The sequence below is a fragment of the Dipodomys merriami genome, unplaced genomic scaffold, assembly GCF_024711535.1.
Source record: "Dipodomys merriami isolate MVZ:Mamm:240054 unplaced genomic scaffold, mDipMer1.0.p SCAF_50, whole genome shotgun sequence".
Taxonomy (NCBI): domain Eukaryota; kingdom Metazoa; phylum Chordata; class Mammalia; order Rodentia; family Heteromyidae; genus Dipodomys; species Dipodomys merriami.
Window position 1 is genome coordinate 9,927,917 of NW_027206069.1, and position 25,827 is coordinate 9,953,743.

Genomic DNA, 25,827 nt, shown 5'->3' on the forward strand with positions numbered 1-25,827 from the left:
TGGGTTATTTTTGAGATAGGCTCTATGTTTCTGATAGGGCTAGCCTGGACCATGATCCTCCTATTATATTTCTGCTGCAACTGCAATCCCAGGTGCAAGCCACCCAGCTTGTTGGTTGAGGTAAGGTCTTGCTAACACTTTCTCCCAGCTGGCTGTGATCCTCCATCTTCCTGATCTTTGCCTCCTGAGTAGCTGGGATTACCAATGTGAGTCAGCACACCCAGTTCCCTATTAACCCCACTTTAAAGAAAAAACAGACCCCGGGAGGTTGCATAAATTTCACAACTAAAAAGCAACCAGTATGAGATGCAAACTTAGGTACTTAGATGCTAAAGTTCCCTGCACTTGGCCCTTCCAAACAAACAGCCTGAGAGAACCTAACTTGAAAGCTTCTTTCTGGTGTTCCAAGACTAGCCTAGGATTTGACGTGGATCTCAGCCCTCCAGATGTACATGCTGACATTTCACACGGACCGGCGCTGACTCCTCTCTGGCTTCAAGGTTTCCTGCCTTCTGGTGTCTCCCTTAGTCATGGTAGGTCTGAGAGCCTTGATGATCTGAGTAGGAACAGAAACAAGTTTATTGTTATTATTAGCATTATTATTATTATCTTTAAGTGGTTGTACAAAGGGGTCTCAATTCAGCATATCAATTTATGAGTACAAGGCACCTTGATCAATGTTACTCTTTCCATTATTTTCCATCTCTCCCACCCCTACCCATCCCCTCAAGTTACCTGATTTCAACTCAGGAAGAGGATCATCAGGAATATGATTAATCAGCTCAGGCCCCAGACTGCTGGTGTGTGGTCAATGCTAGAGATAATTGCTCTCAGACCCACCAGCCTCTAGCTGCATGAACTAGAGCAAAGGCAAGTCTTTCTCAGAAGGCAAGTTGAACACCTGCTTGAATGGCTGGGGGCGCTGCCCTGGGTGATAGGAAGCAGGGCAGGTGGACGAGGAGCCTTGGGCCGGGCTGGAGGCTGGGAAGGAAGCAGCCTTTCTTCCTATTCTTTAGAGGTTGAACAGAGCTTTCCTCTGAGGCCAGGCGGACTGTGCTCGCTGGAAGAGTGAACTGGGAAAACAGTAATTTTTTTTAAGTAGATAAGCTGTGTGTATTCATAACTCCATTATTGTGAGTTTGCCTGTGACGCATCAGCCTCTGTGTCATCAGAGACCTGTGGGTAGGACGCAGGGAACTGAGGGGCTGGGCTAAGGGGTCTGTCATGGGTGGCGGCCCCCTGGGACTGGCCTCTCTGGGGAGCTGAGGATCTGCTTAGGTTCACAGGAAGAAGCCAGAGAGGGATTCCAATGGGTGCAGCCGCCTTCCACAAAGGGTCATAGCCAACCTGAAGCCACCGTGACACAGAGGATAAACTCTCCCGAGCAAGGACACAATCCTTAGAGTAGAGGCTAGAGGTTAGATAAGGACAGATTGTGGAGGCCACCCAGCCCTCTCCACACAGTCCCTTGTCTGCCATTCTTCTGGACACCTGCAAGGAGTCACCCTGAGTTTAGCATTGGGAAAATACCATGCACTAGTCATCCAAAAGGCTCAGCATGGAGGCATTGTCTAAAGACAGAATACCAAGACATTAAAAACAACAACAACAACAGCAACAACAACAACAACAGAAAACACTCCCATAGGAGACTGGAAAGGAAGTCCTCATGGGAAGTGGACTTCCATGGGCAAGAAAGACAGTAGTGCAGTATTTCAAATCAGCATTCTGAGAGTGTAATTCCTAGAGCATTCTCTAGGCCCAAGAAGGCTCTGAAACATAATACCATCTTCCTGTAAGTTTTGTGTTTTTTATTTTGTTTTGCCAGTCCCAGTGCTTGAACTCGGGGCCTGGGCTCTGTCCCTGAGCCTCTTTGTGTTCAAGGCTAGTACTACCACTTTAGTCACAACACCACTTCTGGCTTTTTCTGTGGAGTTTATTGAAGAGTCTCAAGGACTTTTATCTTGCCCGGGCTGGCTTTGAACTGTGATCCTTAGATCTCAGTCTCCTGAGTAGTGAGGATTACAGGCGTGAGCCACCGGCACCAGGTGTTGTATGTTCTTTGTAAGGATGTTGCCTGGCTTCATTTACAAAAGAACACATTCTGTGTCACCACCATTACCACCACTAAAGAACATCTTGACACCAAGTGTCACAGGCAAGCTCGAGAAAAATGGCAGGCCAGTGGTGTGATGATCTTTCCAAACCCACCTTTTTTTAAAAATTTGTTTTATTTTTCTTTATTTTAATTTTGTTGGTTGTGGGCCTGAACTCTGGGCCTGAGTGCTGTCCCTGAGCTCTTCAGTTCAAGGCTAGAGCTCTATCACTTGAGCCACAGCGCCACTTCTGGCTTTTTTTTCTTTTTGCTTATGTGGTGCTGAGGAATCGAACCCAGGGCCTCAGGCATGCAAGGCAAGCGCTCTACCACTGAGCCACCTTCCCAGCCCCTGCAGTTGTATTTTTTATCTGGCTTCCACATATGTCATGCATTCATACACACACACAATGAGATAAAAGGAAGGTACTCTTAGGGGCAAAACCCAAAGGTGTAACTCCGCCAAACACTTAAAATACTATTTATCAACACCAATTCCAGGAAATGTCTTTTTTTGTTGTTGTTATTGTTGCTGTTGTTGTTGGTGGTGGTATTTGTTTTTGTCTTTGGATTTTTTTCTGTTTTTAAGGTGGGCAAAGGGGGGGCACAGAAAGAGAGAGAGGAAGGGTGAACAAAGACAGTCATGCTATTCAGGAGACAGTAGGAAGAAATAAACTGTGCAACATGTAGGCAGGGTCGGGGCAGGGGGAGCTGAGGGAAAGCAAAGGAAAAAAGAACTGTACTCATTACCTGAACTGTGAAAACAGTACCAGCTCTGTACAAGACCTTAATAATACCAATAAAGTTACATGCTAAAAAAGGGGAGCATGTCTTAGGAATATTTAGACAGTGAAAGGCAGTAGCTAGAAGCCACGCTTCTAGCATGAATAGGTAAGAAGTGTCTGCAGTATATAAAACAGCCCCATCCTCGGAACTCCTGGGTTCTAGGCATTGAGCAGAGATGTCACTCCTGGGATCATCTTGTTCCCTTTGCAAGTACTGTCCCCATTTCCCCATCAAGGAATTGGCACAAACAGGCTAAGAGACTCACCCACAGTCTCCGTGCTGGTAAAGAGCGAAGCTGGAACCCAAACTCACTCTGGATTTCACAGCCAAAACTACTTGCAGTGTGACTATTTTTCAAAAGAGCTGATGTACATTTTCAGGCATGAATAGTTAATTCAGAAAACTTCCATTTGGGAAGATACTACAAGGAGGAGCAGAGGAAGCAGACCCAGCCACTGGGAGCGCCTGTTGGGAGGAAAGCTCCCTTCCTCCCCCCGATTCTGTATCCAAGGCCTCCTCTTGCTCCCTGTGTCTCTCCTGCTGTCTTCTGTCCTGTCCATTCCCACTCAGGGACTCACCTCGAGGTGCTGAGCCACCCAGAGCACTGGCAGGTAAGAGGACTGCTGTCTCTCCCTCTCCCTTCCAGCCTGCATTTTGGTCTGTCTGCCTCTCTACCCCCAGCCATCTATCCTGGGAGCAGCCACACACGCTTCTGCATGCTCCCGAGATGCTGAGTGCATACTCAGTTCACAAATAGGAATGGGGGATAGCCCTACTTGGAGCAGGGCACAGGGCCCAGAGCAAGGCCCCAGCAGGCTGGGCAAAGAATGGGTCAGGGGTGCTCAGGGAATAGAGTGGGGGCTCGGCGACCATGGCCTGTGACAACCTCCAAGGTTCCATAGGACAGGTAACTTGGGAGTGTTCAAACCAGGATGAGAGCTTAGGAAATGCCACAGGCGGGCTTTAGAGGGGAGAGGGTCACAGGAGACAAGGTAGGTTGTTGTGGAGGAGCAGAAGCTGCTGGTGAACAGGTAAGGGTGGCAAGGGACAGGAAGCAAGTGGTTTGGAGCAGAAGGCTGCTGAATTTGAATCTCAGTTCCTTCATCCCATACTTGTGTGACCTTGGTCCAGTTACTCGACCTCTCTGGGCTCTATTCCTCTACCTGTAGAATGGGAATAGGAGTGATAGGTATTTTACAGAGAGCTTGAGGATCAAGGTTGTTAAGGCATTGAAGTGCTTAGTGTTGGGCATACAGTCAGTGCTCAATAAATGCAAACTCTGGCTGGTTCTTAGGATTCTCTGGAAGCTTGTGGAGAAGAAGGCACTCCAGTTTCCTTCATTTTTATCAGGAAGTCATTCCTCCGTGGTCTGGGGCCACTGGCTGCAGATGCGTTCCTGCTCTGAGCGCATCAGGGCCACGGCAGGGCCCTGCTAGGCTAGGACTAAGGTCACGGTTGGTAAAGGGAGCCCCAAAGCAGGGCATGGGACCCCATTTACGGATGTGCCTGAGCTGGGGACATGGAGGTGAATTCAGAGAGACGACTTTGTATACTCTGCTCCCAGCTTCTCCCTGGCTGCGAGGGAACCTCCCCCCCCCTTCCCCCAGCGGCTGGAGAAGGCCGGGGTCCTGCATCTGGGCCCGCATGGCGCGCGGACCTGTCCCCAGGGCGGGACGGGGCGCAGGCGGCGGGGCTGCATCTGGGGCCGGGCGCGCGCTCGCGGCCTCCCCGGCCTCCCCGGCAGGCGCCTGGCCTGTGGGCTGCGGTCAGCGCGCAAGGCTGGGCGTGGACGGCAGGTCTGAGTGTGCCTGACGGGAGGTGGGAGCAGGAGGGTCGGGCGCAGCAGCGCGGCCGGCTGGCTCCCGCGGGAGGCAGGGACCTCCTGGAGTCCCCAGGCCACGCCAGAAAGAGAGGGCGCGAGCACTGGGCTTCCGGACGGGACCGGACGGTCACCGCGCAGGTAGGCGACCCCGAGGGCCAGGCGGCTTCCTCTCGAGGTGATCCTGGGTTCCCGGTGCTCTAGGGAGGGAAGACGGTGTGGGGGCCCTGGGGGGGCCGTCCGGGAGCGGGGCGCGCGGGAGTGCTGGAGGTGCGGGAGCAGCCCGGGTGCGCGCTCAGCGGAGGCGGGGTGCGCGCGCCCGGCGGGCAGGCAGAGGTGCGTGCGCGTGCTTGGTAGGCAGAGGCTGTGCGCGCGCGCCCGGCGGGCAGGCAGAGGTGCGTGCGCGTGCTTGGCAGGCAGAGGCTGTGTGCGCGCGCCCGGCGGGCAGGCAGAGGTGCGTGCGCGTGCTTGGTAGGCAGAGGCTGTGCGCGCGCGCCCGGCGGGCAGGCAGAGGTGCATGCGCGTGCGCGTGCCCGGCAGACAGAAGGCAGGGGGAGCGGTGGAGATCACCACCCCGCCCTCCCACCCCCAGCCCCGTGTCTGTCCCCCAGCACCGGCGCATCCGGTGTCTCCGCCTGTGGCCGCTGCTGGGTTTAGCAGCCACCCCCGCTGGCTGGCACCGTGGCCACCTGGTAATTACCCCCCTACCCCCCCCCCCAGAAGTGTGAGACAGCTAACCCTTCCCTCCCCAGAGCCCCTGGCCCTCCTCCCCCTCCCTAGGCCAGCGGAGGGGGGTGACCCCTCTTGCCAAGGGCACCGGGGTCCTAGGGCCTGGGGCTGGGCCCCCCGCACCCCCTCCCCCGAGTGTTCCGCAGGCCAGCATCGCCAGGTCGGGCTGGCAAGGTCCCCAACTCTTGGCCCTGCCAAGGAAGAACGCGGTGGCCAGGCCGCGTTCGGGCTGGACGGCAGGGACTGCGGTCAGCGCCCGCCTGGGGCCAGGAGCCAGGAGCCAAGCTGGCTGAGATTGACAGCGGCGGGAGGCTGTGTGGGTGCGGAGGAAGGGGCCCCTCCGCACAGCCAGGCCAGGCCAGCCGGCAGCCGGTGTCCACTGCCTGTGCAGCCCAGAGCGGCTTGACAGGACACAGTCTGGGAAGACGGGCTTCATCCCTCCCCCCAACCCCCAGCACACTGGGAAGCTTCCAAAAGGAAGAGGGAGAGGGTGAGCGCAGGAAGAGAGAACTACCCTACTGATGTCAACTGTTTTCAGTGGACAGCCCAGCTCCAAACGCATGGCCTGCCTGCAGACCCACCTCTTACATCTAGTACCTTAGCACACCACTGCCCTCCCTCCTGCTCTCCCTTCCTTCCTTCTTCCAGAGTCTCTCTTCCTGTCCTTCCTCCTTCCCTCCTTCCCTCCCTCCTCCCTCCCTTCCTCCCTCCCTCCCTCCCTCCCTTCCTCCCTCCCTCCCTCCCTCCCTCCCTTCCTTCCCTCCTTCCCTCCCTCCTTCCTTCCTGCCTCCCTCCCTCCTTCCCTCCCTCCCTCCCTCCCTCCCTCCCTCCCTCCCTTCCTTCCTTCCTTCCTTCCTCCCTCCCTCCCTCCTTCCCTCCTTCCCTCCCTCCTTCCTTCCTGCCTCCCTCCCTCCTTCCCTCCTTCCCTCCATCCCTCCCTCCCTCCCTTCCCTTATTTCTGTTTCCTTTCTTTTTTTTCCTTTCCCTTCCTTCCCTCATGTACTCTAAATTCCTGCTGTATCACTGAACTACAACCCCACCCAAATCACCTGTGTGTGTGTGTGTGTGTGTGTGTGTGTGTGTGTGTGTGTGTGTGTGTGTGTGTGTCAGTCAGTCCTGGGCTTGAACTCAGGGTCTAGGCTTTGTCCCTGAGCTTTTGCTCAAGGATCACAATCCACCACTTAAGTCACAGCTCCACTTAAGGCTTTTTGGGGAGTTAATTGGAGATAAGAGTCTCACAGACTTTCCTGCCCAGGCTGGCTTTGAACGATGATATTCAGATCTCAGCCTCCTCCTGAATAGTTGGGATTACAGGTGTGAGCTACAGGTGCCCAGCCAAATCACTTTTTTTTTCTTTCTTTTTTGTTGTTGTGAAAATACAGTACAGAGGGGTTACAATTACATGGGCAAGATAATGAGTACATTTCGTATCAAGCATTGTTGCCTCCTCCTTTGTTTCCCCTTCCCATCCCTTCCCATCTCCCCCTCCCCCCAATCACTTCTTTTTAACCTTCTATGCTCTACCTCCCAATGGTACTAACAGAAGCGCTCTTTGTAGGGTGGGGATGGGATCTTACAGCTCAAGTTCTGACTTTGAAAGCCTGGTCATGCCCTAAGATGTCAGCTCTGCCCTAGATGTCAGACCCGGAGTTCTTCACTTAACTATGGTGCTGCACCTTCTAGGCAGAGCACACATTTAACAGGGAGAGAAGGCTCATCTGACCGGAAACAGAATCAGAAGGCATATACCGCCATATATTAGCACAATGAGGAGGGTGGTGAGCAGGGGAGAAATTTAGCTTTAGAAGTCTTGTTTCAGCCTTGACATACTTAAACTTTCTGAGCCTTCAGATCTAATGGAGAAATGGAAATAATCTCCACTATTATCAAATTAGAATCAAATAACCTTACCAATAAAACCAACATATGACAGGCCCTAAAGTGATTGGGGTGGGAAGGATAATATTTACAGCCAAGTTATCTATTGCTGCAGAACAAACCATTTAAAAAGATATTAGCTTAAAATAAAGCACATTTATTGTACTCACAAGTCCATGACTTGGGCAGGGATTGGGCTGGATGACCTCTGTTCTTGGCAGTATCAGCTAGGTGGGTCGCTGGGGCTAGGGGAGTCTCCTCCATGATCACTCACTTGTATGGCAGGAGATTGGCCCGTCTAGTAGCTAGCAGCGTAGCTGTGCCTGCCAGCTGGGGTCTTGGTTTTGCTGGGCTTCCTCACAGTCTGAAACTTAGTTTCAAGAGTAACCCTCATCCCCAGAGACAGGAAGTCACACCTGTCAGTTCTTTCAAGCCTGGACTCAGAAACTAGAACCGTATTGCTTCTAGATTATTCTCTTGGTCAAGCTGTTATAGATTCAAGAGGAGAGGGGAGAGGATTTAGACACACCCACCCCAGTTTTCAGTGAGGTGAATATCAAAATAGCTTGCAACTATCTTGGCTCTGTCATAATTTGCAACTTTTCCTTTTTAAAAAAATTCTTTCTTAGCTGGGCGCCGGTGGCTCATGCCTGTAATCCTAGCTACTTAGGAGTCTGAGATCTGAGGATCGCAGTTCAAAGCCAGCCAAGGCAGGAACGTCTGTGAGACTCATCTCCAATAAACCACTAGAAAACCAGAAGTGGCCCTGTGGCTCAAGTGGTAGAGCGCTTGCCTTGAACTGAAGAGCGCAGGGATATCACCCAAGCCCAGAGTTCAAGCTCCATGACCGACCAAAACAAAATCCTTTTTGTTGTTGGGTGCCATGAATCAATTCCTCTTTTGCAAAGATGAAGGGTTTCTCCCAGAAGAGGACCAGCAGAGATATAGATGTCCTGGTCAGGGGCCTTACCATAGAACCAGTGTCTCTGATCCTAATTCAGGGTCCAGGGAGCAGCGTCCTACATGCTATGTATCTGTTTCCTGGGAACCACTGAAGCTTCAGTCCCTATCTTTGCCAATTCTATGCCTTTTTTTTTTTTTTGTCAGTTGTGGGGCTTGAATTCAGGGCTTGAACTCACTGTCACTGAGCTTTTTTACTCAAGGCTAGCGCTCTACCACTTTGAGCCACAGTTCCACTGGTTAATGGTTGTAAGAAAGTCTCACAGACTTTCTTGCCCCGTCCGGCCTTGAACCATACTCCTCAGATCTCAGCCTCTCAAGTAGCTGGGATTATAGGTGTGAGCCACCAGTGCCCAGACCTATGCCTTTAAAACAAGAGGGAAAAGCCAGGGAGAGAGTAGTCTGGATTTAGGTGGCTAAGGGTCAAGTGCACTGAGCATGTTTGTGGCTTTCAATTCCCTGGAGAAGTCTGTTTGCTTTCCAGAAGGCTGCTGTCTGGGTGTCTGAGTGACTGTTGCCATAAGTTATTAGGTTATTAATTGGTAGGCTGTAGCACTGTGGGTGGGGAGGCAGGAGGTGGGGGGAGGAAGTAGGCCTGGCCAACTGGTTGCCATGACAACCAGTGGTACATGCTCTGTGGTCAAACAAGGAGGATGCCTGGGGTAGCTCTGATCTCAGACTCTCCTGGCTGCGAGTCTCTCGGCTGGGCAGCAGGTTTCTGTGGTGATGTGTTTTACTGCAGGGCCAGCCACCCACTTACCTTTGAGTCAAACCCACTGTCCTCCTGTTGTTTCATCCATTTCCTGTCTCCCCTGAATGTGTTGGCTTCTAATCTCAGCGTCAGCCACGCCAGCTTTCCAGGAAGGCTGCAGGAAGGAGTGAATTCAGAGTCACTCATTGATTCAAATGCTTGACACAGTTGGTGTGTATGCTACACCTTCCTCAACCCCAACAGCACAAAAGAGATCCAGGACCTCCTTTCCCAAAGTGAGGGGGGTGGGTGCTTACAAATCGTGATGCACGTGAGTTACACCAGACTCAGGCTTCATCTTGAATCCGCAGCCACCATTTGCTTGTTGTCTGTGGCCCTATGTCTCTCTTTGGTGGCAAAGCTGGGTTGATCACACCCATCTGCAGTGAGGTGGCGAGTGGAAAGTGCCACGCCTCACGCCTGGTGGCTCAGAGCCCAAAGGGGCACACTCTACGTCCTCTCCCTCAGCACACACCTGTTGTCCAGAACTCCTAGGCCATCCAGAGGAGGATGGAGTCAATGCTGTGGGCATGGAGAGGAGGTAGGTGTCTCCTCCCGGCATCAGGGAGGGCTGCACAGAGCTGGCAGTGGAGGAGCTGGGCTATAGTGATTTGGTGTATCAGAACCTCTGGGGGAAATGTTGAAAATGCAGCCCCTGGACTTCATCCTTACGATGTTCTGAGTTGGCGGATATAGGCAAAGGCCTGGGAGTCGGCATTTACTCGGCACCCAGGGTATACCGGTACAGGTGTCTCCAGGCTTGGCTGAGAAGTAGTACTTTGAAGAACTTTGGAGGCAGTGACGGGTGGGATTTGGATTTGAAGACTGGGAGAAAGGAGATGGAGGTGGTGATTGAGGCACATTTGGGCAAGAAGAGCAGAGGCCAGGAAGTAGCCACATAGCAGAGGTGTCAAGGGCTCAGGGGCTCCCCCTCCCCTACTTTCTATCCTGCTGCTGCTGCCCACACTCTGCTTTCAGGACAGCACAAAGCCCACACCGCCCAGGGGCTCTAGCACGCCTGCCCACAGAATACTTGACTGCCTGGTCCACGTGGCTGTGATTTCTTTGCTCTACACCTCGTCCTGATTGAGGTGAGAGTGGAGGGCAAGGTCCATACATCAATTTTCCTTCTCCCAACCAGAGACACCAGCTCTGCCTACCACCTGTGGTGGACCGGGCTGCCCTATATGTATGGCAGTGGGGGAATTAAGTTAGGCAGCTGATGGAAAGAAGGGGGTTCATCACCCAATCTTAAAATAAAGGGATAAGCTAGGCGCTAACGGTTCACGCCTCACTACTCAAGAGGCTGAGATCTGAGGATTGCAGCTCAAAGCCAGCCCAGGCAGAAAAGTCCCTGTGAGATTTTATCTACTATTGACCACTCAAAAACTGGAAGTGGTATTGTGACTCAAGTGGTAGAGCACTAGCCTTGAGCACAAAGAGGCTCAGGGACAGTGCCCAGGCCCTGAGTTCAAGCCCCACAATGCACAACAAAATTAAAACTAAAAGGGAAAACATGTCACCTCTGCAGAGTCAGTTTATCACAAGGGTCCTGGAGCAGGAAGAAGGAGGCGGGAGAGTCAGAGGAGAAAAAGTGCCGTCAGGAATGGCAGACAGCAAGGGGGTGTGGGGCAGGCTCTGTCCACCATTGCCAGAAGGATAGCCCCAGCCAACGAGCGCTAGAAACCTCTAGAAGCTACCAGGCAAAGAAATGGGTTTTCCGCTAGAGCCTCCAGAGGAAAACCAACCCTGCTCACAGGTCAATTTTAGCCCAGTTAGATCTGCCGCAGACTTTTCACATTCAGAACCTTAAGAAAGTTGAGTTGCTATAAACCACTGCAAGCAGCATTGGTTACCGTAGCACTTTGGGAAGGGCTCTGCTCTTCCTCCTATTGGTCCTTGTAGTTGGCAGCAGAGCTACTCTTAATTCAGACCTGGCTCCTTTTGAACCTGCAATGATACAGCACGGCCAGTTTTCCAGGTGACCTGGACAGCAGCACCTCCACTGTGATGTGCATCTGGGGACCCAGACAGAAAAGGCTCCTGCAGTGAACTTGCTGGGGACTAATTGCAAGCATTACTTATGTTTGGCCTAGCCTCAAATCAATGGAATAATTTGAGTGCCTTGCATCCCCACGGAGAAGGAGGTACTCCCTTACCAACTTTCCAGGTCAGCCTGGCCATCCTCCACCATCTCTACGGTAATAAGTCAGACCCTTCTAGGTAGGGGGCTAGTGCTACCACCACCACCATTATCACCTCACTAAGTCTTTTCCAGGACCTACAAAAGTGCCATCTCCTTGGATTCTTAGAATTCCATCGGTCAGCAGGGTATATGATTCTCAAGGCCATGGAAAATGGCAGTCCTGGGATTCAAACTCCAGGTCTGGACTAGAACCTCTCCCCAGGCCCTGTACCCTGCGCTGGTCTCCAAGTGACCATAAGATGCCTGTCACGTGCTGGAGGTCTTGGGAGGGGCCCTAGCCCATCACAGACTGGGCGGCGGGGCTTAGTACAGGATCACTACTTAGTTCTCTTTCTGGATTTGTTTGTGGGAGGGATGGAGGTTATCGGGCCACCAAGACGCCACAAGGTGTCATTACTACTTCTGGTCTTCCCTTCCTGTTTTGGATTGAGAACAAAATTCCTAGAATGTGGCGTGGGCTCTGCTTGGGCATTCAGGGAGTCCTAGGTCCCCTCCACCTGCATCCCGGAGGCCTAGTGGGGAGGGAAGGAGGACCCCTTGGAGTGCTGGGGGAGGGAGTAGTCAAATGACACCAGTGGTTCTTACTGGGGTAGAAGGCGAGGGTCTGGAGGGTTCACACCCCAGTGTCCTGTGGGACTGTCCACCCCACAGAACACCTGATGGCGTGGGGAGAACTCCTGCTCACTGCGCCCCTGTGCTGTTTGGCTCCCAGTTATAGTCTGTGATATTCTCCCCAACAGCCGACCTTGAAGGGAGGTTGTTCAGCCAAGAGAACCAGGCTCCTGACGTCAGCCACGGTTCCATCATCCTTGAGCTGTCAGGCCCTGGCCCGGAGCCCCCACCTGCACAGGGAGGGCTGGCATTGTGGTCTTTTGCATTCTCCCATGCAGAAAGTGGGCCGTGGTGGTGGTAGGGTTAACCAGTGCACATGTGAGCCTGAGGTTTGTGGTTGGCCCCTGCTCTGGACCAGTTTCCCACACTGATACTCTGTTCTTCCCGCTCACAAGTTAGATGGGCCCAAGACTTTTCACATGGAGAACCGTAAGAAAGTGGGGTTGCTATAAGCCACTCCTTAGGCAGCATTTGTTACAGTAGCAAGAGGACTGGTGTATAGACTTGTGTTCAGAGTTTAACAGTCCTGGGTTCAAATCCCAGCATCTCCCCTTAAAGCCCAGAGCTTTAACCCTATCGCTGCATTCTGTTGTGCTGTCCACCATCCACAGCAGTACTTCCCAGCTGCACCTGTGTCTAGAGAGCTAGGGAAAACAGAGAAGCAGGCCTGGGGTGGGGCCTGGCCATTCATATTTCTGACACACACAGGGGCCATCACTGACACCCACTTACCCAGCTGTTGGTTGTGGGGTAAGAGCCTGGGAGTGGATGCGCAAACAATGGGTTTTACCCTTGTCCTCACCCGTTGCTCCTTTGTCCTTGCTGGTGTCTGCAGGACAGCAGTGACCACACGGGACTCAGCTTAGCTGGGTGTGGGCCTCTCCTCCAGGGAGGACCCAGGCCAGGGACTCAATATCCTGTCTCTCCTGATATCCAGACATGGGTAGAACTAGGACACCCCACTCCCCCTGCATGCTCCCCTACCCCCACCCCAGGATACCCATTCCAGATCAGACCCTTGTATTCCCAGCAGGGCTGCTCCCAAACTTGGGGAATTCCGACCCCCCTCATCCAACTGTGGGCATGTGGTTCCTCAGCCACCGCCCAGCCTGACACCAGATTGGAGTTCACATGATTCTGCCTCAGCTCAGGAATGGGCAGCCTCTAACTGGGGAGCTTTCTAGATGGAGCTGGGAGATTGTCTGCGGGGGGGGGGGGGGGGGGGGGCGGATCTCAGAAGGGAGAGCTGTGCTGGCTGCAGGATCTCCAGGGCTCAGCCCAGCCACTGCAGGAGCGTAGCTGTTTTGAAGTTTGAGGGCAGAGCCTAGCCAGACAGGCAGGCAGAGCGGACTCAAGCCAGATATTCCCTGAGAGAACTCTGTCAGTCCCAATTCTAGAAGCTGCAGGGATTTCGCTGCCCTGCTCTGCCTCCTTGCCTGGCTGCAGAGATCCCAGGGAGAAGCCAGTTCATGCCAACCATCCCCGCCTCCAAACTGACCCATTCGTGAGTCAGGAAATTCATTTAGTAGCTCACCATCTGCATTTAAGAAAATGAATTGGAAGAGAAAATAATCAGCGGGCCTGGCAAATGGTAGGGTAAGTTTTGTTCGGGGAAATTTGTGTTTCTCTGTACATAGGCAGGCGTGTTAGATGTCTGTGTGTGCTGGATCACAGTGTAAAAGGTATTTCTTGCTTTGGTTTATAGACACGAAAGCTTGCAGGGATCGAGTTTATTCCTGGGTGCCTGGGTTCTAGATTCGGATCTAGAATCCTGACTTACTGTGTGAACTTGAGCTGCTGGTTCAGCTTCATGGAGATTCAGGAGCTATGAAATGGGTTGGTAAATGTCTGTTCCACCTGCCTGCATCACAGGGACTGAACTTCAAAACCCTCACAAGGGCTTTAGACATGAGGTCCTATCGCTCTGGTCACTGTGGGAGGGAGATGATTTTGGAGCAATTGGGAACCAAGGAAAAAGTGCAGTCTGATTTCTGCACCTTCCTCAGAGAGAAACAGCTTCCAAAATACACCCTTTTAGGAATAGAAACAGCCCGGGTAACGCATGTGGTAGGCTGGCGAGCTCAGGGAAGGGAAATCAGGTCTGCAGGAACTCCCCCACCGCATCCCAGCCCTGTGGGCTGGGGCTGCATGAGTAGTCCCTGGCACCACAAGTAACTGTGTGTGCCAAGTGTACCACGCTGAAGAATGGGTGCCGATGGGATTCCTTTCTGTTCTGGTGCAGCTGAATTTCAGCTCTCAGTCTGCTCTACCTCCCACCTGGAGCCTCTGTGAGGCTTCTTGATCATGTCAAAGGCATTTCCTTCCTGTTGGGGCTTCCTCCTAGTCATTATAGTCCTTGGAGACCTTGATCCAATTAGCATTTATCTAAGCTCTGTCTCTAGCTGTTGCATTACTTTGTATGTAATTTTTCCACCTTCTCTTAGTTGGATGACAAAGTGTTTTGATTCCTTTTTGCAGCCCTCCTCCACCCCGAGAGACCGAGGACTGGGCGCACAGTAGGATTTTGTTCCTCATGGGTGTTGAAGAAGTAGTTGGCCTCGTAATCTGGGTACAGATGGTACCCAAGACTTAGTTCACTGGCCCTAGAGGTGGCATCTGTGAGGCCTGGAGCTCACGTGAGCCCGGTGGCTCAGCAACTCAGTGAGTTGCTCAGTGGCCATCTTGATAAACATTCCCAGTGAGGAATAAAGGAAAGTGTGAGTCAGTTAAAAGTTTCAACCTGGCCTGCAACATCCTGACTGTGGAAGCTCCAGCAGGGTGGCTCATCTCTCTGAGCCTCAGTTTCTTCATCTGTACAGTGGGAGCTGACCTCCCATAATATAACATGGAAAGAATGAATGTACAGGAATGCACGGGAAGCCAGCGAGCTCTCAGCAGACGTGGCTGAGTTTTTCTATCCCATCCATGTGTTAACCTTCTGCAGAACTCTTCTGCATCCAAGATAGCCTTTGCTTTTTGAGGATCACAGTCCTCCAGAGACCAGGTAGAGAAAGGACACTCCTGGCATGGTAGAGTTTCCATCCAAGGGGGCTTTTCCTCAGGAAGTGGTAGAAGGAAGAGCTGGCTGTGAAAGACCTGAGGGAAAAGACAAGACCTTCTGTCCAGCCCAGGCAGCCTAAGCAGACAGGAGAATCGCCTCCTCACCTTCTGGTTCCTGGTAATGACACCACTGTTCCGGTACCCAGCCTTAAAACCCACCACCATCTATCTAGCTACTCACTCACTTCTGTTCATTTCACTATCCGTGGATTCATCCATCTGCCCACCCACGCATCAACTCATCCATCAAACTATCCACCCATTAGTCTAGCCATCCACCTATCCACACACATGCACATACTGTCTATACAAACGCACATACTCACCCAGTTATTCATCTAATGAAGTTTTTGAGAGTCTTAAAAACTATGTACTGAGGAATTCTCAGATTTTCCCCAATTGTTCCCTACGTCCCTCCTAGTTAGTTGTCATCTGCTACAGCTTCCTGTCTCTACTGCGGCCCTGCCCACCACTCACCTCCACCCTGTTGTGCCAAGCTATTTTCTGTTCCTCAAAGACACTCATTTTCTCCCTCTTGCATTTGATGTGATGCAGACATTTTCCACAGACACAAACTCCCCTTTACTGGGGTAACCCTTCCTTTTCTTGATCTTAATGTAACTGGGTTAGAATACCGTGAATGAATTCTCATAAAGAACTGTGTTCTTATGAGTTTGCTTCATTTATCTTCCTCTGTCTCATAAAGCCAAAAGCAAATCAACTCTAGGGTCCAGTGCTGTGGTGTAATGCTGTCATGTAGGAATTCAATGAACATTTTGTTCTATGAGGGAATTCTTGGACGGATCAGTGAGTAGGAGGTTGAGTGGATGGATGAGTGCATGGGAAGACGAACGGACAGGTGGATAGATGGATGGATGAAAGAGTGGATAGATGGGTGGATGGATGGATGGGCAGGTGGATGATTGAAGAAGCCTGGAATCAGGCTATGTCTTAGTTAGGATGACTTTGGGATGGTAAGATGGAACCACAAAGTCCAATAGGAAGTTGTTGCACTGAGTAAATGTGAATAAAGTCTTTATCAAGCCAATCTGGAGTTCTGTTGAGAGAGCTGAAGAGGAGGAGGGGATGGCAAATACACAGGTAGAAAATGGTAGAGCTTCCTAATTTACTTAAGCATCATGAAAGTAAATGCTATAAATGGGGATGGAGGAGGAAACCAAAGCCAGACATCCAACAAGAGCCATTAAGGATGAAGACATCCTCTCCAAGGACAGATTAGTGGAGAAAACAATGGGCTGGCATGGGCCCCAATAAGCATGCCCTGTGAGAAGCTAGCAGTTGCTTATGTAAACTTCAGCCTGGGGAAAGTCATCAGAGTGTGATGGGGTTGGAGCCATGGAGGAGATTCCATCCCACAGAGAGTGAAACCTGAATGTGTACTAGAGCAATGTCCACAGAAACCATCGGACCCAGCCTCAATCCATGCATGTGGGGTTTGTCTTCTAATCTTGGAGGTTACCAGATCGTGGGAGCTCTTTCTTGTTTATATCTAAGTCCTACATAACCTGGCACCACAAACACTGCACATACTCTACATATACTCGATCTGTGAAATCTGGGAGCACTGGATGGAGGGGCAAGTGCTTCATCTCTGGACCTCAGTTTTCTTGCCTCTAAAATGGGGACAATAACAGAACTGTTGTGAAGGTGGCCTACAAAGGCAGGAGTCAGTAGAATGTTCTGGAAACTAGAAAATATTATTCGAATCTAAGTGGTAGGCACTGAGACAGGGTCCCTATTACTTCTTTTGTTGTTGTTGTTGTTGTCGGTGGTGGGCCAGGGTGTTGTACTTCAGCTCTTGAGCTCAAGGCTAGCGCTCTACTACTTGAGCCACAGCGCCACTTCTGGCTTTTTCTGTTTATGTGGTACTGAGAAATCAAACCCAGGGCCTCATGCATGCAAGGCAAGCACTCTACCACTGAGCCACCTTCCCAGCCCCCTATTCCTTCTTGAGAAGCTAAATTAGTTAGGGGATATCCTGGGCCTTTGTTCCAGTTCTGCCCACAGGTCTGGCTGGGTCTTAAGTTCCCCTTCCAGCCACCTCTGCTCCCCTATCAGGGGAATTCCTGCAGAAAGTGTGTCAGAAGCAGAATCTCAGTCCTCGTAGACTGTCATGGTAGCTCGCTGCTCAGTGTGGTCCGTGGCCCAACAGCATCTGTAGCACTTGGGATATGCTTAAAATGCAAAAAAATCTTGAATCCCTCCTTCCTGGAAACCCTGGAGGGTTTGTCTTAACTAATCTCCAGGGGATTCTGGTGTTTTCCCCCCCCCTCCCCCCCCATCCAAGAAGTGATTTTTTTTTTTCCAAAATGAATATAGAAAATGCTTTCTTTGTTCTCTGTGTTTCCTTTTGGCCCTGTAAGCTTGAATATTTCTGACAGTAGTGGCCAGAATTGGCTTACTGCTGGCCTAGGAAAGAGGAAGCTACACACCGTGGCCCTGCCCCAGCCCACACTTTGGTCTGTCTGTACACTCATCACTAGTAAACAACAGACTTGGGGCCTGTGACTAGTCAGGGAAGTTCCAAGACCTGACAGGACATGCCTTCTTGGTGGCTTCCTTTGCCCTATTTTGTTGGTGTCCTGGGGCCTGTGCTGATGAGTGAATTGTACCTTCCTGCAGGTAGATTTTATCTAACCTGCGGAGAACCAGTCCTAACTGGTTGTGCCTGGGGGCCACTCTAGAACCTGTGCTGCTGTCCACTTCCTCATAAGGAATTCTGATGAGGCACTGGGTTCCAGTGTGGGTTTGGGAGTCAGGGATAGGAGAGCTAGCAGGAGGATGGTGATTTAGTGGACTGTGGGCAGTAGTTTTTGTTTTTTTTTGGGGTGGTGGGTGGGTGATCCCAGTCTTCGGCTGATCCTTCTTCCTTTTTTCTCACCACCAAAGCATGTAAGTGTGAAAGCAAATGGACAATCTAAAAACACCTGTGCACTGAGCTGCTCTGGAAAAATACCCTGGCACTTCCCAAACAATGACCATAGAATTATCTTATGATCCAGCTATTCCAGTTCTGGATATGGAGATACAATATCCATAAGACTTGAAAGCAGGAGCTTGACAGATCTTGGTACCTGTATGTTTATTACAGTATTATTCTCAGTGGCTGAAGATGGAAACAACCCAAATGTCCAGATGGCTAAACCAAAGGTGCATGAGTAAGTTACATTTTACTCAGCCTTAAAAAGGCAATTCTGGGGCTGGGAAGGTGGCTCAGTGGTAGAGCGCTTGCCTTGCATGCATGAGGCCCTGGGTTCCATTCCTCAGCACCACATAAGCAGAAAAAAGCTGGAAGTGGCACTGTGGCTTAAGTGGTAGAGCACTAGCCTTGAGCTGAAGCGCTAAGGGACAGCACCCAGGCCCAGAGTTCAGGCCCCACGACCAGCAAAAAAAAGGCAATTCTGACACATCTTCCAGGCTGGGTGAATCTTGAAGACATTGTACTAAATGAAACAGCCAGACACAATAGGACTTCATACTGTCTGATGCCACTTACAGAAGGTGCCCAGCATAGTCAAAATCATAAAGACAGGAAGTAGAATGGGGCTGAGGGATCTCATCTTGAATGGATTCAGAGTTTTACTGTTGCAATAATGAGCAGCGTTCGGGAGATGGGAGGGGTGATGGTTAGAAGGTGGGAAAGTACTTACTGCCACCTCGCTGTAGATCTAAAGTGGTTTAGGTGGTTATGTTTTGTCTTGTGTATATATATATATTTTTTATCACAATTAAAAGGATAAGAAGCAATCCTCCCTGCTGGGTCGGGCCAGTGCCCTGGACCGGACGTGGGAGCTGATTCCACTGGGAATTCATGGCTTCTAGGAACTCAGGGGTTGGAGAGGTGAGCTTTGGGTGGGGACCTTGGTTGATGGGAGGGGGGGGGGAGGGAGGAGGGACATGAAACAGAGTCCCAGATTCTAGCTGATTCTTCCTTCTTTCTATTGGCTTTGGGCAAGTCACTTTCCCTTTGAACCAGTTTCCTGACCTGAAATAAAGGAAGTGGTGTTCACCTATTTAATTAAGAATCTCCAGGCAGTTCAAGCTGCTAAAGACCCAGCACTGGTCAAGTGTGCAAGTTGGGATTTACGTTCTCGTGGGAGACAAAGAAATGCACAAGAAGCTGAGCCGAGGAGCCTGTGGAGCCCACGGACGGGCGGGCTGCACTCCTTGGATGAGATCTGATAAAGAAGGAGCAGATGCTATGGGGTGGGTGGGGCAGGGCAGGAGGAGAACTCAGGAAGCAGTAGGAGCTGAATCAAGGCCTCCTCGGGTCTGAGGTGTGACATCGAGGTTCCACACAGGAAGCTGCTCCTGTGGCTGTGGTGTGGGGGAGGCAGGTAAGATCAGAGAACTGGAACCAGATCACATGCACGCGCACACGTACAGGCCTCGCAGGCCTCCCTGAGGGTTGCAGTTTAAGTGTGAAAGAGTCTACCTCGGTGGGCATGAAGCAAGGAAGAGAATCTGGTCTGCATTTTGGAAGAACTGCCATGGCTGCCCCATGGGTGATAATCAGGGGGCCTGAGGTGGGAAGGGGGGTAGCTGGGATGGGCAGGGTGGGGGCAGAGCTGAGGTGGAAAAGAGATCTAGAATGGAAGGTCGGGTGGAGCTGGGGGAAGGGGGTAGTACATTGGGGGGACAGAGTTTGGTGGGGCATTATGGTGGAAAGAGCTAGAGTAGAAGAGGAGGATTGATTTTAGAGGCAGCGACAGGAGGCTGGAGACTAAGTGAAAGAGGGTAGCGTTGCATAGGACCTGTTTCTTGTGTATTTTATAAACATTTAGGAAAGCCATGGTCCTATTATTATTATTATTATTTTTTGTCAGTTGTGGGACCGGAATTCTGGGCCTGGGCGCTGTCCCTGCGCTCTTCAGCTCAAGGCTCACGCTCTCGAGCCACGACACCACTTTTGGCTTCTTTTGTTTATGTGGTGCTGAGGACTCAAACCCAGGGCCTCATGCATGTGAGGCAAGCATTCTAGCACTGAGCCACCTTCCCAGCCCCCTTTTTTGTTTGTTTTTGAGACAGGGACTCACTATGTGAGCCTGGGCTGGCCTTTTCTCCGTCCTTCTGTCTTAAGCCTCCTAAGTTGAACATATCTTACTGTGTTAGACTCATCCATTTTCTTTGTAACCACAGTGAACTGCAGCAAACAGAAATGACTATGGAGGGGATGAATGTACTTGGGTATTTACAGTATTGAATGTGATTTTAGAGAAATTCCTCATGTTGATCCTTCTTGGACCGCAGGACTGAAACTTTGGGGCTGGACTTACCTGAGAGCCTTTGTAGCGTGCTGGGGCAGCTTCTCATCTGGTGGTCTTAAGGAAGGTAGAGCTGGGGTGGTGGTAGAGGGAAAGAGAAAGGAAGGAGGAGGACGAGGAAGAGGAGGAGGAAGAGAAAGAAGAGGAGGACTTAGCTTCTCAGAGAGCTGTAAGGAGTTGGAGTCCTGTGGTCTTACGATACTTGAGAATTGACACGTAGACCACACAAAGTCACTTAATTTAGACCCTCCCCCCCATTCACTGAGAATCTGCTACACTCTCAATAGGGATATGTTGATTTAGCCTGTATAGTACATAGTACACGCCTATAATCCTAGCACTTGGGAGGCTAAGGCCAGAGGATGTGGGTTGGAGGCTAACCTCGTCTACATAATGGTACTGTAAAGAAGGAAGAAAAGGAGAAAAATCAAATATAGTTTTAGATCTAGTGAGGGTTTTTGTTTGTTTGAGAGAGAAATGCTGAATCAAAACTAGAAGAGCAGTTCTAGCCTTTATTATTTTGACCTGTTAATTCACAATGCAACATTATATTGGGTGTCAGTCACACTTGCTTGTGTGTCTGGAATCCTCTACATTAAATTCCCAACCATGTGAACTTTTCACTGATCTGAGTAACATGACAATCTTGCACTCCCTTGGCAAATCAACGCTGTGCCTCCTGACAGCAGTTGTTATATGTGGTCCTGTGCAGACGGCCCCCCTGAGTAGCTGCTTTTATCTTTTTTCCAGGTGAGGAAATGGGCTAAGTGACTTGCACACCTGGTAGTAGTTGTTCAACCCTTCCCTTCCTAGAAGTGTAGGATACAGTTGATGCTGGGGTGAAACTCCTGTTCCACTGGCCTGGAACTCTTTGTCTTTTGGCTCCTGGTCCAGAACCTTCCTTAAGCTCCATGAAGGAGAGAATGGGTAGGGACTGCTGATGGGAAATCCAGGAGTCTAGGTAAGGCCCTTCAGGAAGCTCCACTTTTATTTCTTGCACAATAGGATGCTACAAGGTTGCTTCTGCTGCTGTCTGGAGAGGCCCTGGCAAGAGCTGTGTTGCGCGTAGCAAAGCCCCAGGAGTGAGCAGGAAACGGGTTGCTGATTGCTGTAGGCAAGGGTAGAGGGCCCTTACTGTGTAAGGGTTGGAACTGACCTTGGCTTTGAGACTCCCCTGCAGAGCAGAGCTCAGAATGGGCTCGCACCCCTCCTATCTACGGTCTTCTTTTCCCCACCAACACATCTGGAAGACAAAGATCAGGGGAAAAATAAGGGAAGCCAGAGAGAGGGAAGGAAAGCCATAGACCGTGTCTCAGTGTCTTGGTACATGGTCTGTTCAGCTATTCTCCTTGGATTAGAGTTGGCTGGCTGGTACATAAGTTGAATAGAATACAGTACATAGCCAGGGACTATTTTGTAATCCTCACGTCTTAGGAGGTTGAGATCTGAGGCTTGTGGTTTAAAGCCAGCCCAGGCAGGAAGGTCCATGAGACTCTTATCTCCAATTAACTGTTAGAAAACTGAAAGTGGTACAGTGGCTCAAAGTGGTAGAGTGCTAGCCTTGAGCAAAAGAACTCAGGGACAGCACCCACACCCTGAGTTCAAGCCCTGTAACTGACAAAAAGAAAAAAGGAGAAAAAAAGCTGGGTGTCGATGACTCACACCTATAACCCTAGCTACTCGGGGAGCTAGATCTAACGATCATAGTTCAAAGACAACCCAGGCAGGAAAGTCTGTGAGATTCTTATCTCCAATAAATTACTCAGAAAAAGCTAAAAGTGGTGCTGTGGCTCAAGTGGAAGAGCCCTAGCCTTGAGCACAAAAAGGCTCAGGGATAGCGCCCAGGTCCTGAGTTCAAGCCTGGGAACTAGCAAAATAAGTAAATGAGCAAACAAATACGGCATGTACAGTAGTGTCTGATACACAGCAGGCACTGTATACATGTTAGCTATGATTCTTCTAAGCCTTTCTCACCTTTAATTTACTTCCAGGGGCTCACAGCTTGAGCCACCTTCTCTAAACAAGATGGCGGTGGAGAAAAGTCCCTGAGCCTGTGAAGGGTAAAGGCCCTTTCGGTCCAAAGATGGGGAACATCACCACAGATAACTCCTCGCTGACCTGTGCCATTGACCACACCATTCACCAGACGCTGGCCCCCGTGGTCTATGTCACGGTGCTGGTGGTGGGCTTTCCGGCCAACTGCCTGTCTCTCTACTTCGGCTACCTGCAGATCAAGGCCCGGAACGAGCTGGGCGTGTACCTGTGTAACCTCACCATGGCTGATCTCTTCTACATCTGCTCGCTCCCCTTCTGGCTGCAGTACGTGCTGCAGCATGACAACTGGTCCCACGGCGACCTGTCCTGCCAGGTGTGCGGCATCCTCCTCTATGAGAACATCTACATCAGCGTGGGCTTCCTCTGCTGCATCTCCATCGACCGCTACCTGGCCGTGGCCCATCCCTTCCGCTTCCATCAGTTCCGGACCCTGAAGGCAGCGGTTGGTGTGAGCGTGGCCATCTGGGTCAAGGAACTGCTGACCAGCATCTACTTCCTCATGCACAAGGAAGTGATCGAGGACGAGGACCGGCACCGCGTGTGCTTCGAGCATTACCCCATCCAGGCGTGGCAGCGCAGCATCAACTACTACCGCTTCCTGGTGGGCTTCCTTTTCCCCATCTGCCTCCTGCTGGCCTCCTACCAGGGCATCCTGCGGGCAGTGCGGCGCAGCCACGGCACGCAGAAGAGCCGCAAGGACCAGATCCAGCGGCTGGTCCTGAGCACCGTGGTCATCTTCCTGGCCTGCTTCCTGCCCTACCACGTGCTGCTGCTGGTGCGCAGCCTCTGGGAGGCCAGCTGTGAGTTCGCCAAGGGCATCTTCAACGCCTACCATTTCTCCCTCCTCCTCACCAGCTTCAACTGTGTCGCCGACCCCGTGTTGTACTGCTTCGTCAGCGAGACTACCCACAGGGACCTGGCCCGCCTCCGGGGAGCCTGCCTGGCTTTCTTTACCTGCTCTAGGACCCGCAGGGCCAGGGAGGCCTACCCACTGGGGGCTCCTGAGGCCTCTGGAAAAAGTGAGGCCCACAGTGGGGAGCCTGGATTGTTAACGAAGCTCCATTCCACGCTCCAGACCCCTGCCTCGCCCGGAGTGGTGCCTGCCGTGATCGGGTCCCCTCCGGGTGGGTTGGTCTAGCCTCAGTCACCCGTGTGTGGGCTTAGGTGAGGCCTGAGCCTTGATTTAGCCCAGAGGCTGGGTGGTCCCTGAACTTGTGTGGCAGCTGCACCCCTTTTTTTCTGCTGGAGGGAGGGAGGGATGGATGACCGGGCCACCGCCAGGCCTCTCTGATCCCTGGAGGGCAGTTCTAGCTTGCAGGGGTCCAGGGGCGCCGCTGATTGGGGGAGATGAGCTCAGTCAACCCTGGTGTGTCTTCCCGCTGCTGGGGCTGCTCGGGATGGGGAGACAGCGGCCTGGCACTGGCAGGAGGTTTGCAAAGAGCAGATGTGGTCGGGTGGGGACCAGGGCGCCACTAGGGTCAGCGGTGAGACTTGTCCATGTGCCTGCCGTACTCCGTGACGCACAAAGTTGTGCTGTCACCTTTGACACCCGCTGTATCATGGGGAAGGAAGGGGAGACTGAACAGATGGAAGGGGAGAAGGAACAGTAGACATGGAATGGGGGCAGGGACAGCGGCAGAGAGCCCGGCAGCAACTGCATCCTATGTTTATGGGAAGGGTGGAACAGAACCCCCCTCCCACCCCTGCCCCAGGTCCAAAGGCTGATGGCAAGTGAACCCCAGGCCTCCCCAGGGAGCTGCCAAAGGTCCTTCAAAATAAAAGTATCAAATGTAGCCACTAGGACTTGAAGCCAGGATGTCCTTCTTGAAGGTCTTGGCAAGATTTCCTCCCAATGAGCTTTTCTTCCATCACGTTCCCAGAATGGCAGACAGGAGAGCCCGGTGTGCAGAAGGAGAGAGATCTAAATGTCAGGTCTCCCCGCCAGATGAGGGCCAAGACACTGAGATTCTGTTACTGCTGGTAGGGTCCATACTCCCCATCCCCTGCCACACATACTATGGAGTGCCCAGCAGTTATCAAGAGAGGAATGTGACCCGCTCCCAGAATCCTCAGCTCTAACCAACCACACCAAGTGCTCTCAAGGTCTCAGGCAGCAGGCCCAGGATAAAGATCCAGTGTGGATCCAATAGCTCACGTGGACAGGAGAGGAGGTGGCCTGGAGCTCACTTTGCCTTTGTTCTCTGTCCCTGCTCCTCTGTGAGATGCCCCACTTCACCCATCTGGAGAGGGCAGCGGCCCTTGGGCCATATGTCATGCTTTCCTTCCATCACAGAGGGCTGAGGACAGAGCTCATCTCTCTTGAAGGTTTGTGTCTGGCCCCAGCTCAAGCACACAGATATTTCCTCTGATCAGATTCACAGCAAATCTTCTTGCTTTGTGAGTGCTACCCCTCAAAGATCTCTAGAGAGCACAGATTGTGGTGCTGGGGCGGGGCGGGGGGAGGAATGAGGTCCTTCAATCTCATTTGACTGGTCAAAACCCAGAGACTTGGCCTTTGCCAGGTGTCATGCCCAGCTCTGCCCTGGTGGACATGGCAAGGGCAGAAGAGCTGCTGGCTGCTCTGAGAGACCTGCCTCCTTCACAGAAACACCAGCCCTTCAGACGGGACTAGAGCAGGCTCTGACTTCCCACAGCATGCTCTCAAAACCCCCAAGATTTAAATCCTTCCAAAGTAAGAGGCTAGATAGGCCGTAGCCCAGGAGGAGTTCAGGGGCAGGGAGAAGTTTGCAGCAGTAGGATATTTCTGAACTCTGTTAACTTGAGAGAGTGAACAGGCAGAATCCTATACTCAATCTCTCTTCTCTCTCTTCTTCAACCTCCAAACCATCGATCCTACACTCTGTGTCTCTTACCCCTTCTATCAGAGGCCAAGGGTGGATGAGCTGCAGGGAAGGATGGCTTCTGGGATCCTAGGGTTCTACTTGACTTTGACTGTGGAGGGCTCCAGCTCTCTCTGGAAGGTCTCTGATAATCTAGGACTTCCTCTTCCTCTTTCTTGAGGAGGAAATGAGTATGTCTGAAGGTGGCAGAAATAGTTGCAGAACCAGGAAGAATTCACTCAGCTTCAGCCTGCCAGCTTACTAGTGCGCTGATATTGGCTGAGTCTTTTGTGTCCCTTCGCTCCATAGCTTTCCCCCCTATTTTGACCTAAACATTGGCATTCTCACTGGCACGGGCTGGGATGAGCTAAGAACAGCTCCACTTGTTATCAAGAGTTGTATTTTTGTATTGTCCTCTCTTTTACACCGAGTCTACAAGTGATGGACTGTGCAATGGGTTTATGTGGCAAACCTGTCTGCAAATAAAGCAAAGTAACCACTCATAGCAGGAGTCTGTTTAGTCCTTATTGGGGGAGGGTGTCTTCCAAAACCAGGTGGATGTGTGTACCTAAGGTGTTAGGAAGGTGCAGGAAGCAGGAATTAACATCAGAAATTTCTGAGTAATCAGAGGATCTGACCTGGATTACCCAGTAATTGGTCAAGAAAGACAGAGACCTTAAAGAAGAGGGGGTTGTCTCTTCCTTCTTGAGATAAACCATTCTGAGATTTTCCTTGGCTGCCTCCCTTTGGA

The 25,827-nt window shown here is 51.6% G+C and overlaps 1 protein-coding gene across 5 annotated transcripts; it reads left to right on the forward strand.

Moving 5' to 3' along the window:
- Positions 1 to 302: 302 nt before the first annotated feature.
- LOC138810516 (ovarian cancer G-protein coupled receptor 1) lies at positions 303 to 25,581 on the forward strand. Of its 5 annotated transcripts, XM_069997735.1 has the most exons (3): positions 303 to 533; positions 18,653 to 18,758; positions 22,173 to 25,581. In XM_069997735.1, the coding sequence occupies exon 3, from the start codon at positions 22,265 to 22,267 to the stop codon at positions 23,372 to 23,374; it is 1,110 nt and encodes a 369-aa protein (XP_069853836.1). In that variant the 5' UTR covers positions 303 to 533; positions 18,653 to 18,758; positions 22,173 to 22,264; the 3' UTR covers positions 23,375 to 25,581. The 5 variants fall into 5 exon arrangements, with proteins under 5 accessions (XP_069853836.1, XP_069853835.1, XP_069853840.1 ...); XM_069997734.1 differs by lacking the exon at positions 18,653 to 18,758; XM_069997739.1 differs by lacking the exons at positions 303 to 533; positions 18,653 to 18,758 and adding an exon at positions 4,795 to 4,841.
- The last annotated feature ends 246 nt before the right edge of the window (positions 25,582 to 25,827 follow it).